Source organism: Trichosurus vulpecula, chromosome 9, assembly GCF_011100635.1.
Source record: "Trichosurus vulpecula isolate mTriVul1 chromosome 9, mTriVul1.pri, whole genome shotgun sequence".
NCBI lineage: Eukaryota > Metazoa > Chordata > Mammalia > Diprotodontia > Phalangeridae > Trichosurus > Trichosurus vulpecula.
Genome location: NC_050581.1, coordinates 178924092 through 178941897, shown reverse-complemented (window position 1 = coordinate 178941897; position 17806 = coordinate 178924092). Strand labels below are relative to the sequence as shown.

Below are 17806 nucleotides of genomic sequence, written 5' to 3'. Positions count from 1 at the left end.
TGCAAGAATTTTACTAACTTGGCTTCTCCCTCACAAGTATCTGTCTGTCGTGTATGACCCTAACCCAGTGACCTCCTCCCTCCTGCAGGAAAGTGTTTCAGCTGTGGTCCACTTTCAGAAGTTTCTCTGCCGTCTACCCCTCCCCATTGGTGTGTGGATGTGCTCAGGTCTCCCTGGCCCTTCTTGTAAAAAGCCCTCCTTTGGCGTGTGGGTCTCCTTCGGCTCATGTGTCATTTCTGTCTCCCCCTTTGACTGATGTCCTTGAAAACATCGTCTCTCCCCAAGGCCAGCCTCTCCCCTCCATCTTCTCTGTTCCCAGCCGCTTCCGCCCACATCCCTGGTGACCTCTGCTGACCGAACTGGCCATCTTTGTTCTCCTCCTGTTTGACGCTGTTGACCCCCCCTTCCTTCTGCCTGTTGTTGCAGGTTCAGAGATTCCACACTGCTCTGGTTCTCTTCCTCTGTCTCCTCCGCTGGCTTGTCCTCTTCCTTATTCCTTCAGGTGGGTGCTCTCCAAGGTTCACTCCCTGGGCGTCCTCGCTCCTCCCTGCCTCTTCCACTGCCCCCTCTGGGCAGCATTTAGATCTTCAGGCTTGAGCTCCACACCCACCTCTCCGGCCGTTTAGGACATCTTCCGTGTCTAAAATCAAGCCAGTTGTCTTGGCCCATAGACTTGTTCCTCCTGCCCACTTGAGTCTTTCTGTCTGTGGCTCCACCAACCAGCCATGATCAAGACCTTGGCGGGATCCCTCTCCCTTAACTTTCCTAGCCACACACTTGCCACACCCATGATGCCTCCTCATTTCTCTCTCCCTTCTCTCACCTTCATCCTCTCCTCTCTGTGCTCACTCCCCCCACTTTAGTATGCAGGCCCTCATTACCACTGGCTTGGACTCTTGGTCTTTGGGGATATCAGAAAAAGTTTGTCAACATAGGAAGCAGTGAAATTGAACTGGGAGCAAGAGTAGAAGGAGGAACGAGGGTTGGGCTGCATGCCTGTGTGGAAATGGGGCTGCCAAGGCCTCCTGGAAGTCAGTGGTCTAGTTGGGTTAGCACATAAGCATGTCAAAAGGGGAAGAGTGTGAAACAAGGCTGGACCAGGCAGGTAGGGGCCTTCAGTATTTGACTCAGGAGTATCTGTTTTATCCTCAGGCAATAGGAGGCCCTGAAGACTTAGACAGACAGAGGACATGTCAGACTTATGTACCAGGAAGATGACTTTGGCTGTTATGTGGAAGGTAGCCTGGGAAAGCAAGAGAGGGGAGGTCAAGAGGCTAGTTGGCAGGCTGTTTCGGTAGTAGAGGGACGAGGCAATGAGGGCCTGCACTAGAGGGGTGTTGGTGTAGAGGAGGAAGGAGGACATGAAAGATGTTCTAAATACAAAATCCACATAGCTCCATAACAGTTGGGTCATGGGGGACAACACACAGTAGAGGGAGGTGTGGAAGTTGACACCAAAATCTTGAACCTCAGCGACTCATGCCATGAGGTAAATTAGGAGGAATGGAACAAGTTAACCTTTGGACAGGTCGCTGGATTATAATGGGCTGCAGTTGGATTTTAAATGAATGTTAGAAAATTATTCAATTTAGATGTATTTGAAAATAAAAACTTTAGCCTAATTCATCCATGCCTTGTCATGATTATTTGGCATTTTTAATTGGAATGTGAAAGGCAAACAACATGGAATGTATTTGGACGGTCACATCACTTTTCTCACTTTGTGGCCCAGGGCCCGTGTGCTCTCTGCCCGTTGACTTCAAACCACACATCTGTCTCACTCTTTTGCTCTCAGGTAACTTTGGGGAGGCTTGGTGGTGAGTGCTTGGGGCAGAGTTCAGTGGAGGCAGCAGCAGAAATGCTTTTGTGTCCAGAGCCTACAACAGGCTACCTGGACAGCACGAGCTCCTTAAATGAGTTCAGGAGACATTCCTTGATTGTGGTACAGAGATGTGATGGGTCACAGACCTGGAGGGTACTTCATTTAGGAGGTGAGGAAAGGGGCTCAGCCTTTCTTAACTTGCTTTAGAAACAGCCTCATCCTTAAGATGTGGAGGAAGCCACCAGGCAAAGTTCTGCTGTGGATCTGGTTCTCACACCAAGGAGAAGGTGGTTGTCAGGGCAGGAATGATGTGCACCTTGTGGGGAGGCAAGGAGGCAGCCATGGCTTCATCTTAGGTTTGTGATCCAGGAGCTGAGGGAATCTGGGAGAGTGTGCAGGGACCCTCGATTTGGGGAGGGATGAAGATATTCGCAGGGATCCCTGAGGAATAAAATGATGAGGCCTTGAAAGGAAACCATCTCCATGAAGAAAGAGGGTGATTGTCAGTGGGGATTAACCTGGGAACTCATGAAGTAACTTAACATTTTTGAAGCTGTCCAACGTCTGAAAGCAAGGATGGACAACAGAGGATCTACCGTGAAAGGTGTGGCGCAAACCTGTGAAGAGTGCCAGGTTTCTCTTTGCCATGAAAAGAGGGCTAGATTTGGAGTCAGAAGACAGATGCGCAAGCTCAGCTCTGCCCCTTCCTTCCTGTGGGACTGGACTCCCCCTCCCCCTCCCCTTCCTTCTCATCCTCCTCAGTCACATGAGAGGAGTGCACTGGGTGGTCTTGCATTCTATAGCAGTCATCCTGTTCAGCGGAAGGTGGCATTTATTTCTGATGGTTGCTGAAGCTCAGAAGGGGTCAAGGGTGCCTGGCTTACAAGGACAAAAGTGGAACAGCCCCTGCCTTCGGGGGCTTACACTTTTTCAGGACTTCATCCAGGAGAAGAGAGGGATCCCCATGGGATGACTGCTCAGGGGGAACGAGATAAACCCGGGGGGGGGGCGGGGCAAAGAGGCAGAACCGCTTGTGGCTCAGCCTGGCACCTCTTTCCTCTGCCAAGAAGAATTTCAGGACCGAAAGGACAGAACAAAAATGGCTGATCCAAGATAAGTCAGGCCGTAGCCACCGAGTACCGGCTGTGCTTCATGAGTGGCAGGGCCCAGATGAACTGTGTTACCTGAGGAATGAAAGCACTGGCAAGTGTGACTATGGAGCACCCGGTAGGGATCTTAGAAATAGGGGAGAGATGCCACAGGACTTTGTGGCTTGTGCTAGAGAGATGGAGCTTTGGGCTTGGAGTAAGGAGAACCTGAGTTCCGATCTTGCCTCATTAAGTCTGGGCCCTGAGGGAGGTGACTTACTTATTCACCTCCCTGGACTCCACTTTCTTCACCTGTGAAATGAGGTCATTGGATTCAGCGGCCTCCGAGGTCTTTTCCAGCTTTAAATCTGTGAGCTTCGATTCTGATTTTTACAAAAAAGAAAACAAGCCGAATTCGGAAGCTGTTCTTGAACCCACTAGAGAGACGGTTACTAAAGACTTGGAGGGGAAGCCTCTGCCCGTGCTCGGCGAGAGTGGGGCCCGCTGGACAAACCTTTGTGCTTTGACAGGCATCCTCCTCGGCTCGAGGGGTCGGCCTTGCCTTTAGCCAGGTGCCTGATCAGATCTCGCTGCATTCTTGTCGGGAGGATGGCAGCATGGGCTGGGCAGTATAGGAAACATGGATGGATCTGCACCTCGTGGAATGATCCAGAGGCAAAGAATGGAATCCTCCCTGCTTGGATCCGTCTGGAAGGAGGGGGAGATCTTCATCAGAGTAACCTTGGGACGTGTGAGCTTAAAATCCACAAGCGAAATAAAATCCAGGTCCATCAACAAACACTTTAGTGCCTGCCGAACACCAGGCAAATATTTGTTAGATGCTGGGGGCACAAAGACACAAATGAGCCCACTTCTGTTTCATTCTCACAAGGAGAGCACACGCATACAGAGGCATATCTAGAATTAGAAAGGGCCCTGCAGCTGAGGGGAGTGATGAGAAAGGGCCTTCCAGAAACACCACGGCCCAGCGAGTCCACGACTCCAAACAGTGTCTAGACTGGTCTCTTCATCATACCACCAAGTCCTACCCCACTCGTCCTTTGTGACTTGGGTGGAGGCCGCAGTGGCAGCCTTCTGAGATTGGCAGATTCCCTATAGTTGGGATGGGAGCTCACCTGGGAAAACAGAGGCAGGATTTGGGAAGATCTTAACCAGCTGGAGCACTGGAGTGAAATTCGGTAGGGGTCGTCAGGACTAACACTTACACTCAGGTTCAAAAATCAGCTTCCCGGATGCATGGCTAGATGAGTCATTTGAAAGTGGTCTGGGTGTTAGTGACCCCAGCAGGAGTCATGGGGCAAACCAGAGAGATAAGGCTGGCGTCCTCCAGGCTGTTAAGGGAAGCGTGGCCTCCAGAAGTAAGCACGCAGTGGAGGCGCTGCTTCACTCAGCCCTGGTCGGGCCACATGGGGAGTATCATGGTCAGTCCCAAGTGCTGCCTTTTAGGGAGGGTGTAGAAAAGTGCAGAATGTGCAGGGTGGGAGAATGAGAGTGTTAAGCCTCGTGACGTGGGCTGAAAAAGTGCAGTGTTGATTTTGGAAAGAAGCAGGTGAGCGTGGGAAATCGGGCTGGTAACCGTCTTGGAAGATCTGGAGGATCTGAAAGTCTCTCACCTAGAGGCAGCTGGGTGGTGCAGTGGATAGAGCCCAAGAGATCAAAACTAGCCTCAGACACTTACTAACTATGTGACCCTGGGCAAGTCACTTAACTGCTACACGCCTCAGTTTCCTCAGTGTGAAATGAAGATAATCATAGCCCCCGCCTCCCAGGTTTGTTGTGAGGATCAGAATTGATGTCGGTAAAGCACTCAGCCCAGGGCCTGACCCAGAGGAGGCACTTATAAATGCCTGTTCCTTCCCCTGTGCCCCCCTCGCCTCTGTTGTTTGCAGTGGGTAGAAGTGGCAAAGAGGCAGATTGGGGCTTGATGAAAAGTAAGGCCTTCTGGCCATGCTGTCCAGAGGTGGGATGGGCTCCTCAGAGAGGGCTTCGGGATGCGGGTATGTGGTGGGGAGGGTCAGTCCAGGTCTCCATTGGACTAGCTGGTCACTGAGACCCTCTGATCTGCCCTGGTGGAGCTGCGGCCTCCCTGCTGGGAGGCTGCCGCCCACGCCTTCTCCTCCTGGACCACCACTGTCCGTGTCTTTCCATCGGCCTTCCTTCCGTAATTTCCCATTGTTCTGGGCCCTTTGTTCCCATGCTTTTAATGGGTAGCGGGGCAGCGTGCTTGATCTGTGCCCTGCCCAGTTCTGTTTGTAATCACAGGGTTCCTTCACGATGCCTTGCCTGCCTCCTTTCCACGGCCTTCTTACTCCCACCACATATCCATTTCTCTTACCCCTCTGCCACCTGAAATCTTGGTGCTTCTGAGATGGTGACATTCTCTTGTTCCCAGCCATATAATATCAAAGAAAGAGCTTTGTTTTCACAAAGTGAGTCTTTGGTTGGATAAGCTGCTTGGAACCATTGACCTCCTTGTGCAGTTTTCCAGGAGGTCTTCTCCTTGTTGTGGTCAGTTCTGAATGTAGGCCACCCTCCTTCACTGTCAGCCCCCGTGAACGTACGGATGGACAAACTCCGTCAGCTCGAGGTTATCTAAGCAATTTCTTACCATCTTTCCAGGGGCGGGGTTGCATGGCCCATTGCCTGTAGGTGACTGTGCATTGCATTGAGAAGGGCCTTTAAGAAATGGGCCATTTTGGGTGGATAGTAATTGACATTTTGGTGGAAGGAGAGTCAAGACTACCTGGCACATGCTGTCTCTTTGACCCTGGGTAGGCCCTTTGCCTTTTGGTGCACTGGTCTAGACAGCTCGCAGATACTCGAGCTCTCAGAGAAGGGGTTGCCCTGCTTCGGTAGGAGGGTTCCTTGTATAGCAGAATAACCCGCCCTGTCCGGCTCTGTCCGTTGGCAGCATCCACTCACGTGAGCCTCACATGAGCCACAAAGTGATATCTGGGCTCGGCTCTTCTTTTCTCAGTGTCCTGGTTGTCCAGCCAGGTGTCACTCCCCCACCCGCCCGGGGAGAGGTGCTTTCCTTTGCTCCCTCCTCACTTCCCTTCTGTCCTTACTGATGGGCTTTGCCCCTTCTCCTTGTCTTTACTGTTGATGTCCTGCTCCAAGGCATGATGTGTTCCTGGGGAAGAGTGGGCTTGGGTTGTTTAGAGTTTGGCACTTAACTAAGACAGGATTGTCCCAAGGTGTTTTATTGCCTGAACTAATTAAAAAAACAAACCCTAAACTTTAACCGTGCTCCAAAGAAGTGTTTTTCCTTTGACCCCCAGAGAGTGGACTGAGAGCAGGGCAGGCCTTTGTGGGCTCACACCAGGGATACGGCCCTCTTCCTCCTCACCCACACAACAACACACTTACTGGCTCCTGTTTTTTCTTGAACCTTGCTGAAAACCACATCGTATTTCCATAACGGAAGTGTAGCCCTTGAATGAAGTCTCCCTTTCACAGGAGAGGACAAGAGCGTCCTCTTGGGGGTCATGCTTTAGCTTGTCAGAGGTGGGGCAGCCCTGACCTGCCCTGCGCTCCGACGTCTGGGATTTGGACTCTGGCTGGGGGCTGCGCTCAAAGCCCCGAGGGCCCTCTGCCACACTCTTAGGAAAGCTTCTGTTCTGTTTGCCTTGCAGACACATTCCTTGACCCAGCGGAGGGCTGTCCAGGGTCGCAGAAAACGCTTCGATGTGTTGTTAGCTGAGCACAAAAACAAAAGCAGGGAAAAAGAGCTGCTCCGCCATCCCGATCAGCAGCAGCTGCCGCAGCAGCAGATCCCACCTCTCAGGGAACCACACGCCTCCCCTTCTAAAACATCACCGGAACTGCACCAAAACTCTCACGGAGTGATTCCTGCAGAGTCAAAGCCTTTAGTATCTAATAAACCCAGACCTCACAACCCCAGTCTTCCAAGGTCAGTAACGTCCTCGCCCTTTGGAAAGCGTTGCTCCCCAGACTTAGATCTAGCCGATAGTTTGGTGCTGAGACTCGTAGTGTTAAATTCCTGCCCGTGTTGGGATCTGGGTGTACACCACGACCGTATCTTTGGGGTGATGAGTTAATTTCTAATGCAATGATTGGACTGCAAGATTTTGGAGAAGTTGATTAACCCAATATTTAAGTTTGGAAGAGGCCTTATTACCGGATAATTCCAAGCAGTGAGCAGTGAAGTAAATGAAATTCTTGGTTTCTTGTTCAATAAGCCATTACTCACTGTGGGAGAATGTCTGAGCCAGGCCAGTTAATCACCGCTTGGAGCTTAGGGTATTTCCTGCAGTATGGCAGACAAAAGCATATTTCACATGGCTCCTCTAGCAACTTAACATTAAGAATCTGCGAGATACATCACTGGTCACATGCAGCGATCCCCTCAGCTATTTTCTCTCTTCCCTCCTCCCCCACCTACCCCCACGTGTATCTAGACACTGAGGGGAGGATGGTTTTATTTTTACGGCATCTAAACCGTCACACACATTTTTCCCCTTCATTCAGGACTGAGCCTGGGGAAGTGTCCCTGGAATTTCAACAATGAAAACATGATTTTGTCTGCTTGTTACATTTGTGTATACATAAACGTAGATACCGAGACAGACATAGGCACAGGTCTGTGTAGTATGTATGTACGCATTCATATAAATACATGCAAACGTACGTATGTTCATACACAGACATATATTTAGCCCTGTTGATCTGAGGACTTTGTATTCAAGCTCTGGAGAAAAAGAAAGAGATTGAGAGATTGGTGTTTCCCTTGTAGTAAGGAAGAGCTCTCTCTGTGTGGAGCGCACCGACTGCCTCCAGATTCACTATGTGGTACACGGGCCACGTGTGTAGACGTTTTCATAAGCACCTACCGCGTGTCATGCACGATGCAAGGCCCTGAAGTCTTGAAGCACATCTTGAAGACAAGATGTGCTTGAGCAGATTCACCCTGGAGAGAGTTGGGGGTGGGAGGGTAAAGGCTCTGCTTTAGCTGTGGCATCTGAACAAAATTTTTGGAGAATCCAGGCATGGCAGCCTCGGGGGGAGGGGAAGCAATATCCAAAGGCACAGGGGCAGCTGAGGAAATGTGGTGGGATAGGCCGTTTTGTCTGGCACGTTAGAGCGTATAGAAGGGGGGGTCACCAGATTGGGAAACGCTTTGAACGTCAGACTGAAGAGTTTCTGTTTGTCCTAACATAGGGAGTGGACTGAGGGGAATGACCTGGTCAGACTTATGTCTTAGAGATATGAAGTTATTCTGTGCAGGATGGGTAGAAGGAGGGAGGCAAGGAGGAAGAGGCTGGAGGAATGGTCCGGGCTCCTGAGGCTGGGAGATGTGCAGAGGACGGTGCCTAATCAGAAAGGGAAGACAAGGGGGACTCTGCGGTTACACACCGGCGGAAGAGAGGGATGAGGTGACCAGCTGCAAACATCGGGGCCCGGTTGGAGGAAAGTGTACATTCAGGGGGAGTTTGGAGAGTTCGGATTTGTGCGTGTTTGTCGGACATGTGGGCAGAGGTGGTGGGCATCGCTAGGCTAGCACTCAGGAAAGAGATTTGGGCTGAGTACAGAGATTTAGTAGTCTGTGTTGAGCTCCTAGTGGACCTAGGAGACCACAGGAAATCGCTGCAGAGGTAGAGAGAGAAAAGAGAAGTGGGGGACATACAGAGTGAGGAAGAAGGAAATGCGTGATTACCCAGCGAGGGAGCCGGAGCCGTCAGAGTGTACAGGAGAACCGGGAGGGAGCTGTGCCCCGTGGTGCCGTGGGAAGGGCAAATGGCCAACAGTGTCCAGAGCTTTAGGGCAGTCAAGAAAAATGAAGGCTGAGAAAACTGGCTCATCTGGAGAGAGCGGTGTGAGCCGAGTGGGGAGCAGGTGGCGAGAGGCTGAGCCGTGGGTCACACGGGAGCAAGCACAGGTGCCCTGGGCTAGTGCTTCAGCTCTCCTCAGATCTAGAGAAGAAAAGCTGGAGGATGCCAGAGGCAAGTAAAAGGCTTTTTAAGAACTGAGAGAGCCAGGTATGCACCAAGGTGGGCACTAGGGAGAAGACAAGTCAATGCAGTGAGATGAAAGGTGAAAGAGGAAGACTGGCCAGTGGGATGAGCTCCAATTGAGAGGAAGAGGAGAAAATGGAGGCAGTGTAGACCGAGGGCTTGGGGAGGAGTGGGATAAGGTCAGAAGGAAGAGAATCAGCCTGAAAAGCCTCTGGGCAGTGCCACGATGGGGTAGGCTCCAGGAGATACTGGCCAACGTCATGGCCCCAGGACTTGTGTGTCAGCAGCTCTTAGCTCAGCCCCACTGCTAGTTGACAGCACAGTGGGTAACTTTCTCCAGCAAATGTAGGGAGTGACCCAGGATGGGGCGTTGGCCTGGTGTGACTAGGGTCAGGACAGCCAGGGACGTGAAGGCGTCAGGATCTAGAGTCACCTCTGGGGTTAAGGGAGGAGAGCAGATGGAGTGGGCCTGATGGCTGGAAGAACAGGACGGGACGAAGGACTGGAGGAGGGGGTGAGGATGTGTGTAAATAAACGTGGGTCATCAGAGTGGAGGCGACTACTGATCCAGGAGGTCTGTGCATCAGCGGAGACATCACCAGCATGTTTATTGTATTGTCATCCGGGAGGGGCGGGGGGGCCTCCGAGGCCAGCGAGGATCTGGAGCCACTGTTTGGAACAGAGGGAGGGACCTGAGAGCAGAGGAGAGGACACCATTACATCTACTCCTGGTCCAGTCTCTGTCGGGCCACCCAGTCTTGGGGAGAGGAGGGCCAGTGCTAGCGTGCTAAGGAGGAAGCCCAGTTTCTGGAGCTCAAGAAGATGAAAAGAGCCGAGGGTCCTGTTGCCAGTAGAGTCAGAGCTCCAGAGCCTAGAATGGGATGGGAAGAGAGTGCAGAGGCCAGCAGGGATGGGGACGAGAGAGGGGGCAGTGGGCTTCTCTCTCCACAGATGGCAGAGCTGAATCCCAGGGACTCGGCGCTGGCTGGATGTAAGATGGGCAACGTTACCGGGATTCCTGTAGTTCTGTGATGGGCCTGTCTTTTCAAGCACTAGGGAAGGAAGGGCTTGAGCCAGCAGGGAGCTGGGACCTAGGTCCTAGGGGTCTGACTAAACTAACTCCTTTGTCTAATCCCCAGAGGACAAGGGATGATGCACACATCTGGGATGGGCTAAAGCATATGTTTGGCATCCCATGGAGGCTGCTGTCTAATGCCCCCAACTGGGACAAAGTCTTAGCAGCTCTGGTCCTGGGGTTGGGGCTCGGGGGACACTGGCTCTGGGGACCTTTGTGGTGACAAACCGCTTGAGGCATGGTTTTCTTAAGCGGGTCAGTGACCTGAGGAAGAAGAGATCCAGTGGTGGCACTAGGTTCTGAGATGACCAAGACTGGAGCCCCACCTCACTAGGTCCACTGAGAGAAGTGGGAGGAGCCAGGGCCGGGGCAGGACGTGGCCTGCTAGTCAGTTTCCTTACACCTGTTGAGGTCCCTAGAGATGGGAGTGGCCATGGAAGCCCTGGCTTCCTTGGGCACTCAGTGACGGAAGGCTCTGGGGGTGTGGTGACATGGGGCAGCCCTAGACACAGCTTCCACATGTGGCCCCCACCAGGGGAGCCTACCTTACTCAGATGAGGGTCATTCTGCTCCAAGCCAGCCAGGCAGGGAGGTGCTGACTGCCCCCCCTAAGAAGGGGTCAGCGAGAAGGTGAGTGGGTGCTTGCGCTCAGTCCCAAATGAGGCCCAGAGGCTTCTGGCAGCATCAAGAGGAGGTCAGCTGAGCCAGGAGAACGCCTGCTTGGCCAGTCACCTGGCCAAATTACTGATCTCTTCCTGTTTTCCCAGAGAGTTCTAAATAGTGGTGGATGTGGCTTCTGTGCTTCCAGGGTCTGTGATTGCATTGGGGTGGGGAGGAAAAGGGTGAGGCTCCTCCCAGAGGCAGGTCAGACCTGACCCCTGAGGGACTTGGGAGATGGTCGTGGAGAGGAGCTGTGGCTGACAAAGCCATCTCCATCCCGTGGCCACCATCCCTGGTGGGACAGAGTCCGTGACAAGGCAGACTCAGCGATGCTGGGAAAGCACTCTCCAGCCTCTGGATGTTCTGCGTAGGAGGTGCTCTGTACTATCGTCATCTACCCCTTCCTGGCCTTGCCTGGTGACACGTCCTTCCCAGAGGGGTCAGAGCATGTGGCCCTTCTTAGATTCACACTCAGACTTCCAGAGAAGCAGAAAGAGACACCTGTGTATAGATATGTCTGTCTATGTCTCTGTTACATCCATAGTTCATTCTTTGTTTAGCCACCCAGACATGATTTACAGGTTGTTGAAATTGTATCTATTTCAATTCTGCAAGATTACTAAGTGCCAGACTTGCAGGGGTATACACAGACGAGGAAGATTCATGCTCCCCAGAAGCTCACACCCCCTGGGGTGGAGATGGGAGCCGAGGCATGATTTGGGTGGGGATCAGGGAGGGGATGCAGCCCCTGAGCTGAGCCCCCCCAGGACAGCAGGGGTTCTCAGATACTTAGAAGGAAAGAGGGGGAGGATTCTAGACAAGGAGGAGGTGGATACTCTTCAGTGGGGTTGTAGAACGTGTGGAGGGACAGGGACAGAGCTGATCGGTTTGCCTTTCATTGAGGCAGGTCAGACTTTGCCATCAGGAGGCTTCCTTTGGCAGCTCTTTTGAGGGTGGGAGAGGAGAGAGACTGGAAATAGGGGGCCTGGGCAGTCCCGTGCTTATGATCTGTGGATGGAAGGCTCACCATCCCCAACTGGCAGCAGCTCCGCTGTATGGAGCCAGGCCTCACAGACATGGTATTCTCAGGGCTGGGGGCCCTGACAGGGCGAGGGGCTTGGGCACTTGGCAGTGCCAGAGTCAGGTGGAGGAGAGGAGGCACAGCCATGTCCCACAGTCCCTGGGAGTGCCTTGTCTGCCCCTCTAGGCCTCCAGGCTTCCTGGCCCCACCCAGTGGGAATGCACCCTCCGATTCTCCTGCCGCTAATGAGTCTCCGCACCCTCCCCTGCCTTCGACTGAGCCAGCATCTCGGGGATCCAGTGACGAGGGAGAAGGCGATGAGAAGGAAGAATCTGTGGAAAAACTGGATTGTCATTATTCAGCCCATCACCCTCAGCCAGCGTCCGTAAGTTCTGAGTCCGTCCAGCCCTTGTGGCAGGGGCGAGACACTGGAGGGTCAGGGGATGTTGGAAGCATGACCTGCCACAGCCTGGGCCACACGGACCAACCAAGGCTCCAGCAGTGCAGAAGCTGGGGGTCAGGACACTTTTCAACAGCCTCGTAGCTAGCATATGGCCATAGGAGTTAAGAGCAGTCTTTAAGGATTAGCTCCGCTACTAAGGAAATTAAACACACACGTTCCTCTGTTGGAGCAGTCAGAAAGCTTTCATTGTCTTCTCTCTCTTTCAGTTTTGCACATTTGGTAGTCGACAGATTGGAAGGGGCTATTTTGTTTTTGATAAGAGGTGGAACCATATCCGATGTGCCCTTAACTTCATGGTGGACAAGCATCTTAATTCCCAGATGTGGAAGTGAGTGCCTTTTTCTTTCCATTCCTTAGGAGGGAAAGGGTGGAGGGCTTCTCCTCAGGTTTTGTTTGTTTTCATTTTCTTTCTTTGTCCTGAGTCTAATTTACTTAATGTTTTCATGAAATTTCAGGTGACAAGTTTAATATATCCTTGAGAAGTAGGTTTTCTTGGAGCCATAGCCCACTCGTTATCTGTGCTAAGGGACTTTGTGATGGCCAGAGTTCCCTGTAACCCACAGATAGTCCCAGACCATAGTTGAGCTGCAACACCCACACCCTAAGAGACCCTTTCTCAGAGTCAATGAGAAAGTACGTTGTTGGTTCTCTTTGTTTTTGCTCCTAAGCCTTAAGAGATTATGCCTCTTACCAGGCACAAGTCAGGAAGAAAAAGTCAGGAAGGGCCAAGGTAATAAAGCAGTATAGCTGTCATTTTGAAAACCCATGGCCGCCTGACCAGAGTCTGGCATTCAGCTCCCGCTTCTTGGCATTACTTGTGAAGGACTCGCGCTCCTTGTGAAGTGCTGACATCATTCATTTAGGATTAGTGGAATTAATTGAGGAAGTCCTGAGGGGCTCCACATCCACCCCCCTCAGACCCACCCAGTCTCCATTTCTTGTTTATTCTCCCTACCCACTGAGACTTTAAGCTGGTTTATAGTGTGTTGGTTTTATTTTTACTAGTTTTAATTGGTCCTTCATAGGATCTGGAGTTTGAAGGGACCTTGGAAAGTCTAGCCAGCATTGAGTATGTATGCTGATTTGCCCACCTGAAGATGGTTTCATTTCCAGTCAGTTTTTCTTGTAGACATGTTCTCTCTGAGAAGTGCAGGCATTAAAGAAAGTGGGATATCATTAAGTCCTTGAAGAAATTGGTGGCCCCTTCAGCTCCAGTCCGTTGTTCTGTGACAGGTGAGAGAACGCAAAGGGCACTCCTAAGAAATAAGCAGCCATCCCCTGTGCCTGCCCTGACCATGAGGACCAAAGCTTTACTTTTGTGATCAAGTGGAATCTTTTCAGATGCTCATGGAAAATCCTGAAAGCCGCATGGCAGAGCCTGTTGGCTCCAGTGCTTCTGGGCCCATCCAAAAATGCCTTTCTTTGTCATATATCAACTTTGGTCAGGTATTCATAGGGCAGCCTGCTAGAGCCTAGTGGTGTCGTTATCTTTAGAGATGAAGAGGAAGGATTTGGGTTAGACATAGACATGAAGGTGAGGATTGTTAACACCTAAGAACAGCTGTAGAAGTTGATTGAAAACAAGCAGCAACAAAAAATGGAATGGTACTCCTCTGAAGGTGAGGGGGCGTAACCTTGGAGCATCGAGAGTTTTCAGTCCTGTGATTTGATGAATCGGTCTGTCAGCCAGCATTTATTTAGCACCTGCTGCGTGCCATGCGCGGTGCTAAAGGCTAAAGAAGGAAGAACAGGCGTGCTTTTAGAGAGCCCGCAGTCTGTGTTGCGTCTGTTTATTGGGGAGCACTTAGTTTACAGAGAAGGAAGCTGAAGCAGAGAGGAGGGTGACACTGGGAACCCTAAGGGAGTGTCAGCATCCCTCACCCAAGTGTGTTTGGCGAGTGAGGAATCTGAGGCCCAGAGAGAGGGCCCAGGATCGCCCGGGCAATGAGTGAGGGGGCTGAGAACGGAGCCCACACTCAGTCTTGGTGGGACCAGGAGGAGAACTCGGGGCCTTGGCTCCCAATCCAGTGCTGTTTCAAGGAGGGACTCCATGAAGGACCTAGGTTTCCCTGTAGAATCACATTTCCAATTTGCCGGAGAATTCTCCTAGGCAAAGATGCTCTGGGAACCTGTGGGTCTCTTTTGGAGCCCCCTGGTGGCCTTTTTTTGAGCACTGCACAAAAACAGGAGGACTGGTTCAGAATGAGATTTCAGAGAGAGAGAGAGAGAGAGAGAGAGAGAGAGTGAGAGTGATTACCGTAGCAAACCAGCTATTCTCTGGTTTAACGACCAGCTACATGGAGACCTAACATTCAAGTTGGAAAGGACCTGAGAGTGAAACGTCTTGGCCAGCCCACCTGGGTCCTCTTTAGCGCTACAGATATTTTGTGTTTGGTGCCACAGACCGAGCGTCCCCCTTTCCAGCCCCCCGTAGTTCTGTAAGATGCCCCCCACGGAGAGTAGCCACCATTTCCCACTTTGGTCAGTTACTGTTCCAGAACAAAAAGGAAGGATGTGTTTAACTTGAGCTAGTTGGCCCCAGCATCGTGCATGGTCAGTTTACTACGCATTCATATTATCCTTGCTTTCAAGCAGATACTTTCCTAATAGGAGAGACAAGTAAGCACATGTTTTAGCATATATGTGGAGTAAATATAAAATCACTAGGAGAGGAGGAATCGTTGGCTGTGGGGGAACATCGGGAGAGGCTTAGAGGAGGTGAGGGGGTTTAGTCCAGCCTTGGAACCGACCCCAGAAGATCGAGGGACTGGTGAGGCACAGTCAGCGGCAGAGCAGGCCTTGAACTCTCGCTTACAAGCACAAGTTCAGGCTCTTGCTCTGCTTTAGTTTGAAGAGGTTCTTTCCCTCTTGTTTCTTTGTGAACAGTTATTGATACACTCTCCCCAGCTGGAAATAATAGGAGATTTGAGACATCCGTGTGCTCCGGGGGAGGACCTGATGAGGACACAGTGGACGGTGGGCGATGGGGCGGGAGTTTGGAACCTGTCCACAGTTAGGATTCCTCCTCCGAGGGTTCCTTCAGTGGGTCAGAGTTTAAAGGTGTCCCGGATTCATGTAGGGGGGAGTCAGTCTTCCAAAGACACTGTTCTCCTATTGCCTTTTATTCTCTTTCTAGGAAAATCCCTCCAGCACCTAGTAATTTGGCATCTGTTCGTGTTCCCCAGAGGACAAATTCTGTGCCCCTGTCGCCCTATGGCATAAGCCCCCCGGGTTCTGTTTCCTCCACAGTGTCACCATCACCAGTGTTGATTTCGCCCTCCTGCATCCCTCTGAACAGCAAGTCTGTACCAGCCCATGGAACAACACTCAACGCCCCCCCGGCTGCTCTGGGGGCCGTGGACCCTGCGTGCGGCATTCAGGCCCGACAGGTGTCCTCTTTGTCCCCTTTGGCCCCTTCCGTGCTTTCCTCAGTACCTTCCCCCGTGTCTGGGAAACCTCAGAAACTGAAATCCAACAAATCTTTGAAGCCTAAGGAGTCTCCTGCTAACAGCACGAACTGTAACAGTATCAGCAGCAGCGGCAGCTCAGGAAAGAAACGCAAAAACATTTCCCCACTGTTCACACACTCTTCCTCCTCTTCTTCCTCCTCCTCCTCTTCCTCCTCCTCCTCTTCCTCCTCCTCTTCCTCCTCCTCCTCTTCCTCCTCTTCTTCTCCTCATTCCACAGACTCTTTTAGGAAAAATTGTGTGGTTAACTCTGGAAACTCTGGGACCGTTTATCCTTCCCCAATGACATCGTCCCATAGCATCAGCCTCAACTGTCTGACTAATAAAGCCAATTCTGTGGGCATAAGGCACAACCAATCAGGGAGGGGTCCCCTGATGGGGAGCCCCTCGGAATCCATCAAGAGGATGAGCGTGATGGTGAACAGCGGCGATTCCACTCTTTCCTTGGGCCCGTTTGTCCATCAGTCCAGCGAGCTGATGATGGCTGCTAATTCGCATGGCGGCTTTTCCCACTCCCATCCCCCTCTCGACAAACTCCTAGGGAAGAAGAGAAAGGGTGCCCCAGGCTCCAGCGCCATCCACCACAGCAGCCAGTCCGGCAAGGTTGCCAAACTGCCATCCATGAACAGCGTTCACACCAAGCACCCTGGCCCACTCCCAGGGACACAAGGGCTGGCAAACAACTCTCTTCTTCCTCAGGTAAGAGAGCTCCACGGCCAAGCGCAGTCGCCTCCTCTCATTGTCCAGTAGCCGATAGCTTGGTACACATCAGCGGTTCTTTACCTTGTTTGTGTCCTGGGCCCCTTGGGCAGTGTCTCAAGGAGCCTGTGGACTTCTCAGAACGAAGTTTTTAAATGCATAAAATGAAATGCATGGGATGGCAGAGGAAACCAATTGTATTGGAATATAGTCATCAAAATATTTTTTTTAAAAGTTCATAGACTCCAGGAGAAGAATCCTTGGTATAGATCATGGTGCTTTTAAAAGAAAAATCTATTTGTGACTGTGTAGCACTCTGCCCTGGGCCTAACTGTTTGTCCCTGCTAAACTTGGAAGGTGGGCCTAAGGAGGGAGGGTCTGGAAGCAGCTGGGCCGTAACCAGACTTGGGGGAGGAGTGAAGGCAGAGGCCCCTCAGTAGCCAGTGAGTAGTTTGACCCATGCCTCTGTCATCTGCCACTATTCAGGAAGAAACTAGTGCCCATTCCATTGTCTGTCTCAACCAAACACACTGAAGATACCCAAATGGGAACTAGACTGAATTAGAAAGAAATGATTTTATTTTTAAAGATGGCTAATATTTTTTTTTTAAGGTTTATGTTTCTTCCCCCCAGCCAGGTTTGCAAATAAATATTTCACATCTTTCAATTGACAGCTTTTTCAGGGTGGCTGACAAGCATGCATCAGAACTAACCCATGCTTGATTTAACGCGTTAAAAAAGAAAGCTACGTTTGTCAGCCACTGATAAGAAACGGCCCTTGGTTTCAGCATGGCAGCCCTGCCCCTGGTCTGGAGAGGGGCTTTGTCCTTCCACCACTTGGCTGTTAGCCTCCTTCCCAGGGAGGCTCTTGGCCTCCATCACTCTCCGCCTTCCCGTTTCACTCATCAGGGTGCTACCTCAGCCCATTCACAAATCAGCATTCCCCTGATTGAAAGTTGGAGGCCCTTTCTTTAGTCGCTTCATGTTGGTCATTCACTTAGTGATGAGTTTGGGCCTTTGGTTTGTTTGTGTTTTAAAAGAGAACACCAGGCAGCCCTGGATCCATGTTCCTCCATTCCAGTTTTATCAGTGAGCTCTTGGAGCTCACACAGAATTCTGAAGAAGAGAGAAATAATTGATTTCATTTGTTTTCAACTTTCACTAACCGTCATCCATCTCTTCTTCTGTTCTCAGAGAACTGTTCTATACACGTTTGACGGATTTTGTTGTATTTCTTTGGGGAGGGGGGCCAAGCTGATGGGACACCCCCCAAAAAGAAGCATTCTTGAGTTTTCTGGTCACCATTAGTAATGAATATAAAAATCAGGTGCATCCAAACTCAGAAACAGTAGCCAGAGCCCCAGAGTGCCCCCGCAGAGGTGTGTTCCTGGCTCACGCACTTGGACAAGCTGGGTCAGAGCCATCTCCTCACTCTGAGGCCAGGCTCCTCTGAGGGAACGACCTGTATTTTGGCTTTGAGCATCTTTCTGCCAACCAGATTCCAGCCTCACAGTT

General features: G+C 51.4%; 1 protein-coding gene across 1 annotated transcript in view; it reads left to right on the top strand.

Annotated features, from left to right (window-relative positions):
* Positions 1–17806, top strand: part of ATXN7 (ataxin 7) — a 115393-nt gene that overhangs the window by 92768 nt on the left and 4819 nt on the right. The window contains exons 7-10 of the mRNA XM_036738281.1: positions 6567–6844; positions 11849–12047; positions 12332–12453; positions 15262–16291. Coding sequence (XP_036594176.1) covers positions 6567–6844; positions 11849–12047; positions 12332–12453; positions 15262–16291 — 1629 coding nt within the window. The remainder of the gene's footprint in view (positions 1–6566; positions 6845–11848; positions 12048–12331; positions 12454–15261; positions 16292–17806) is intronic.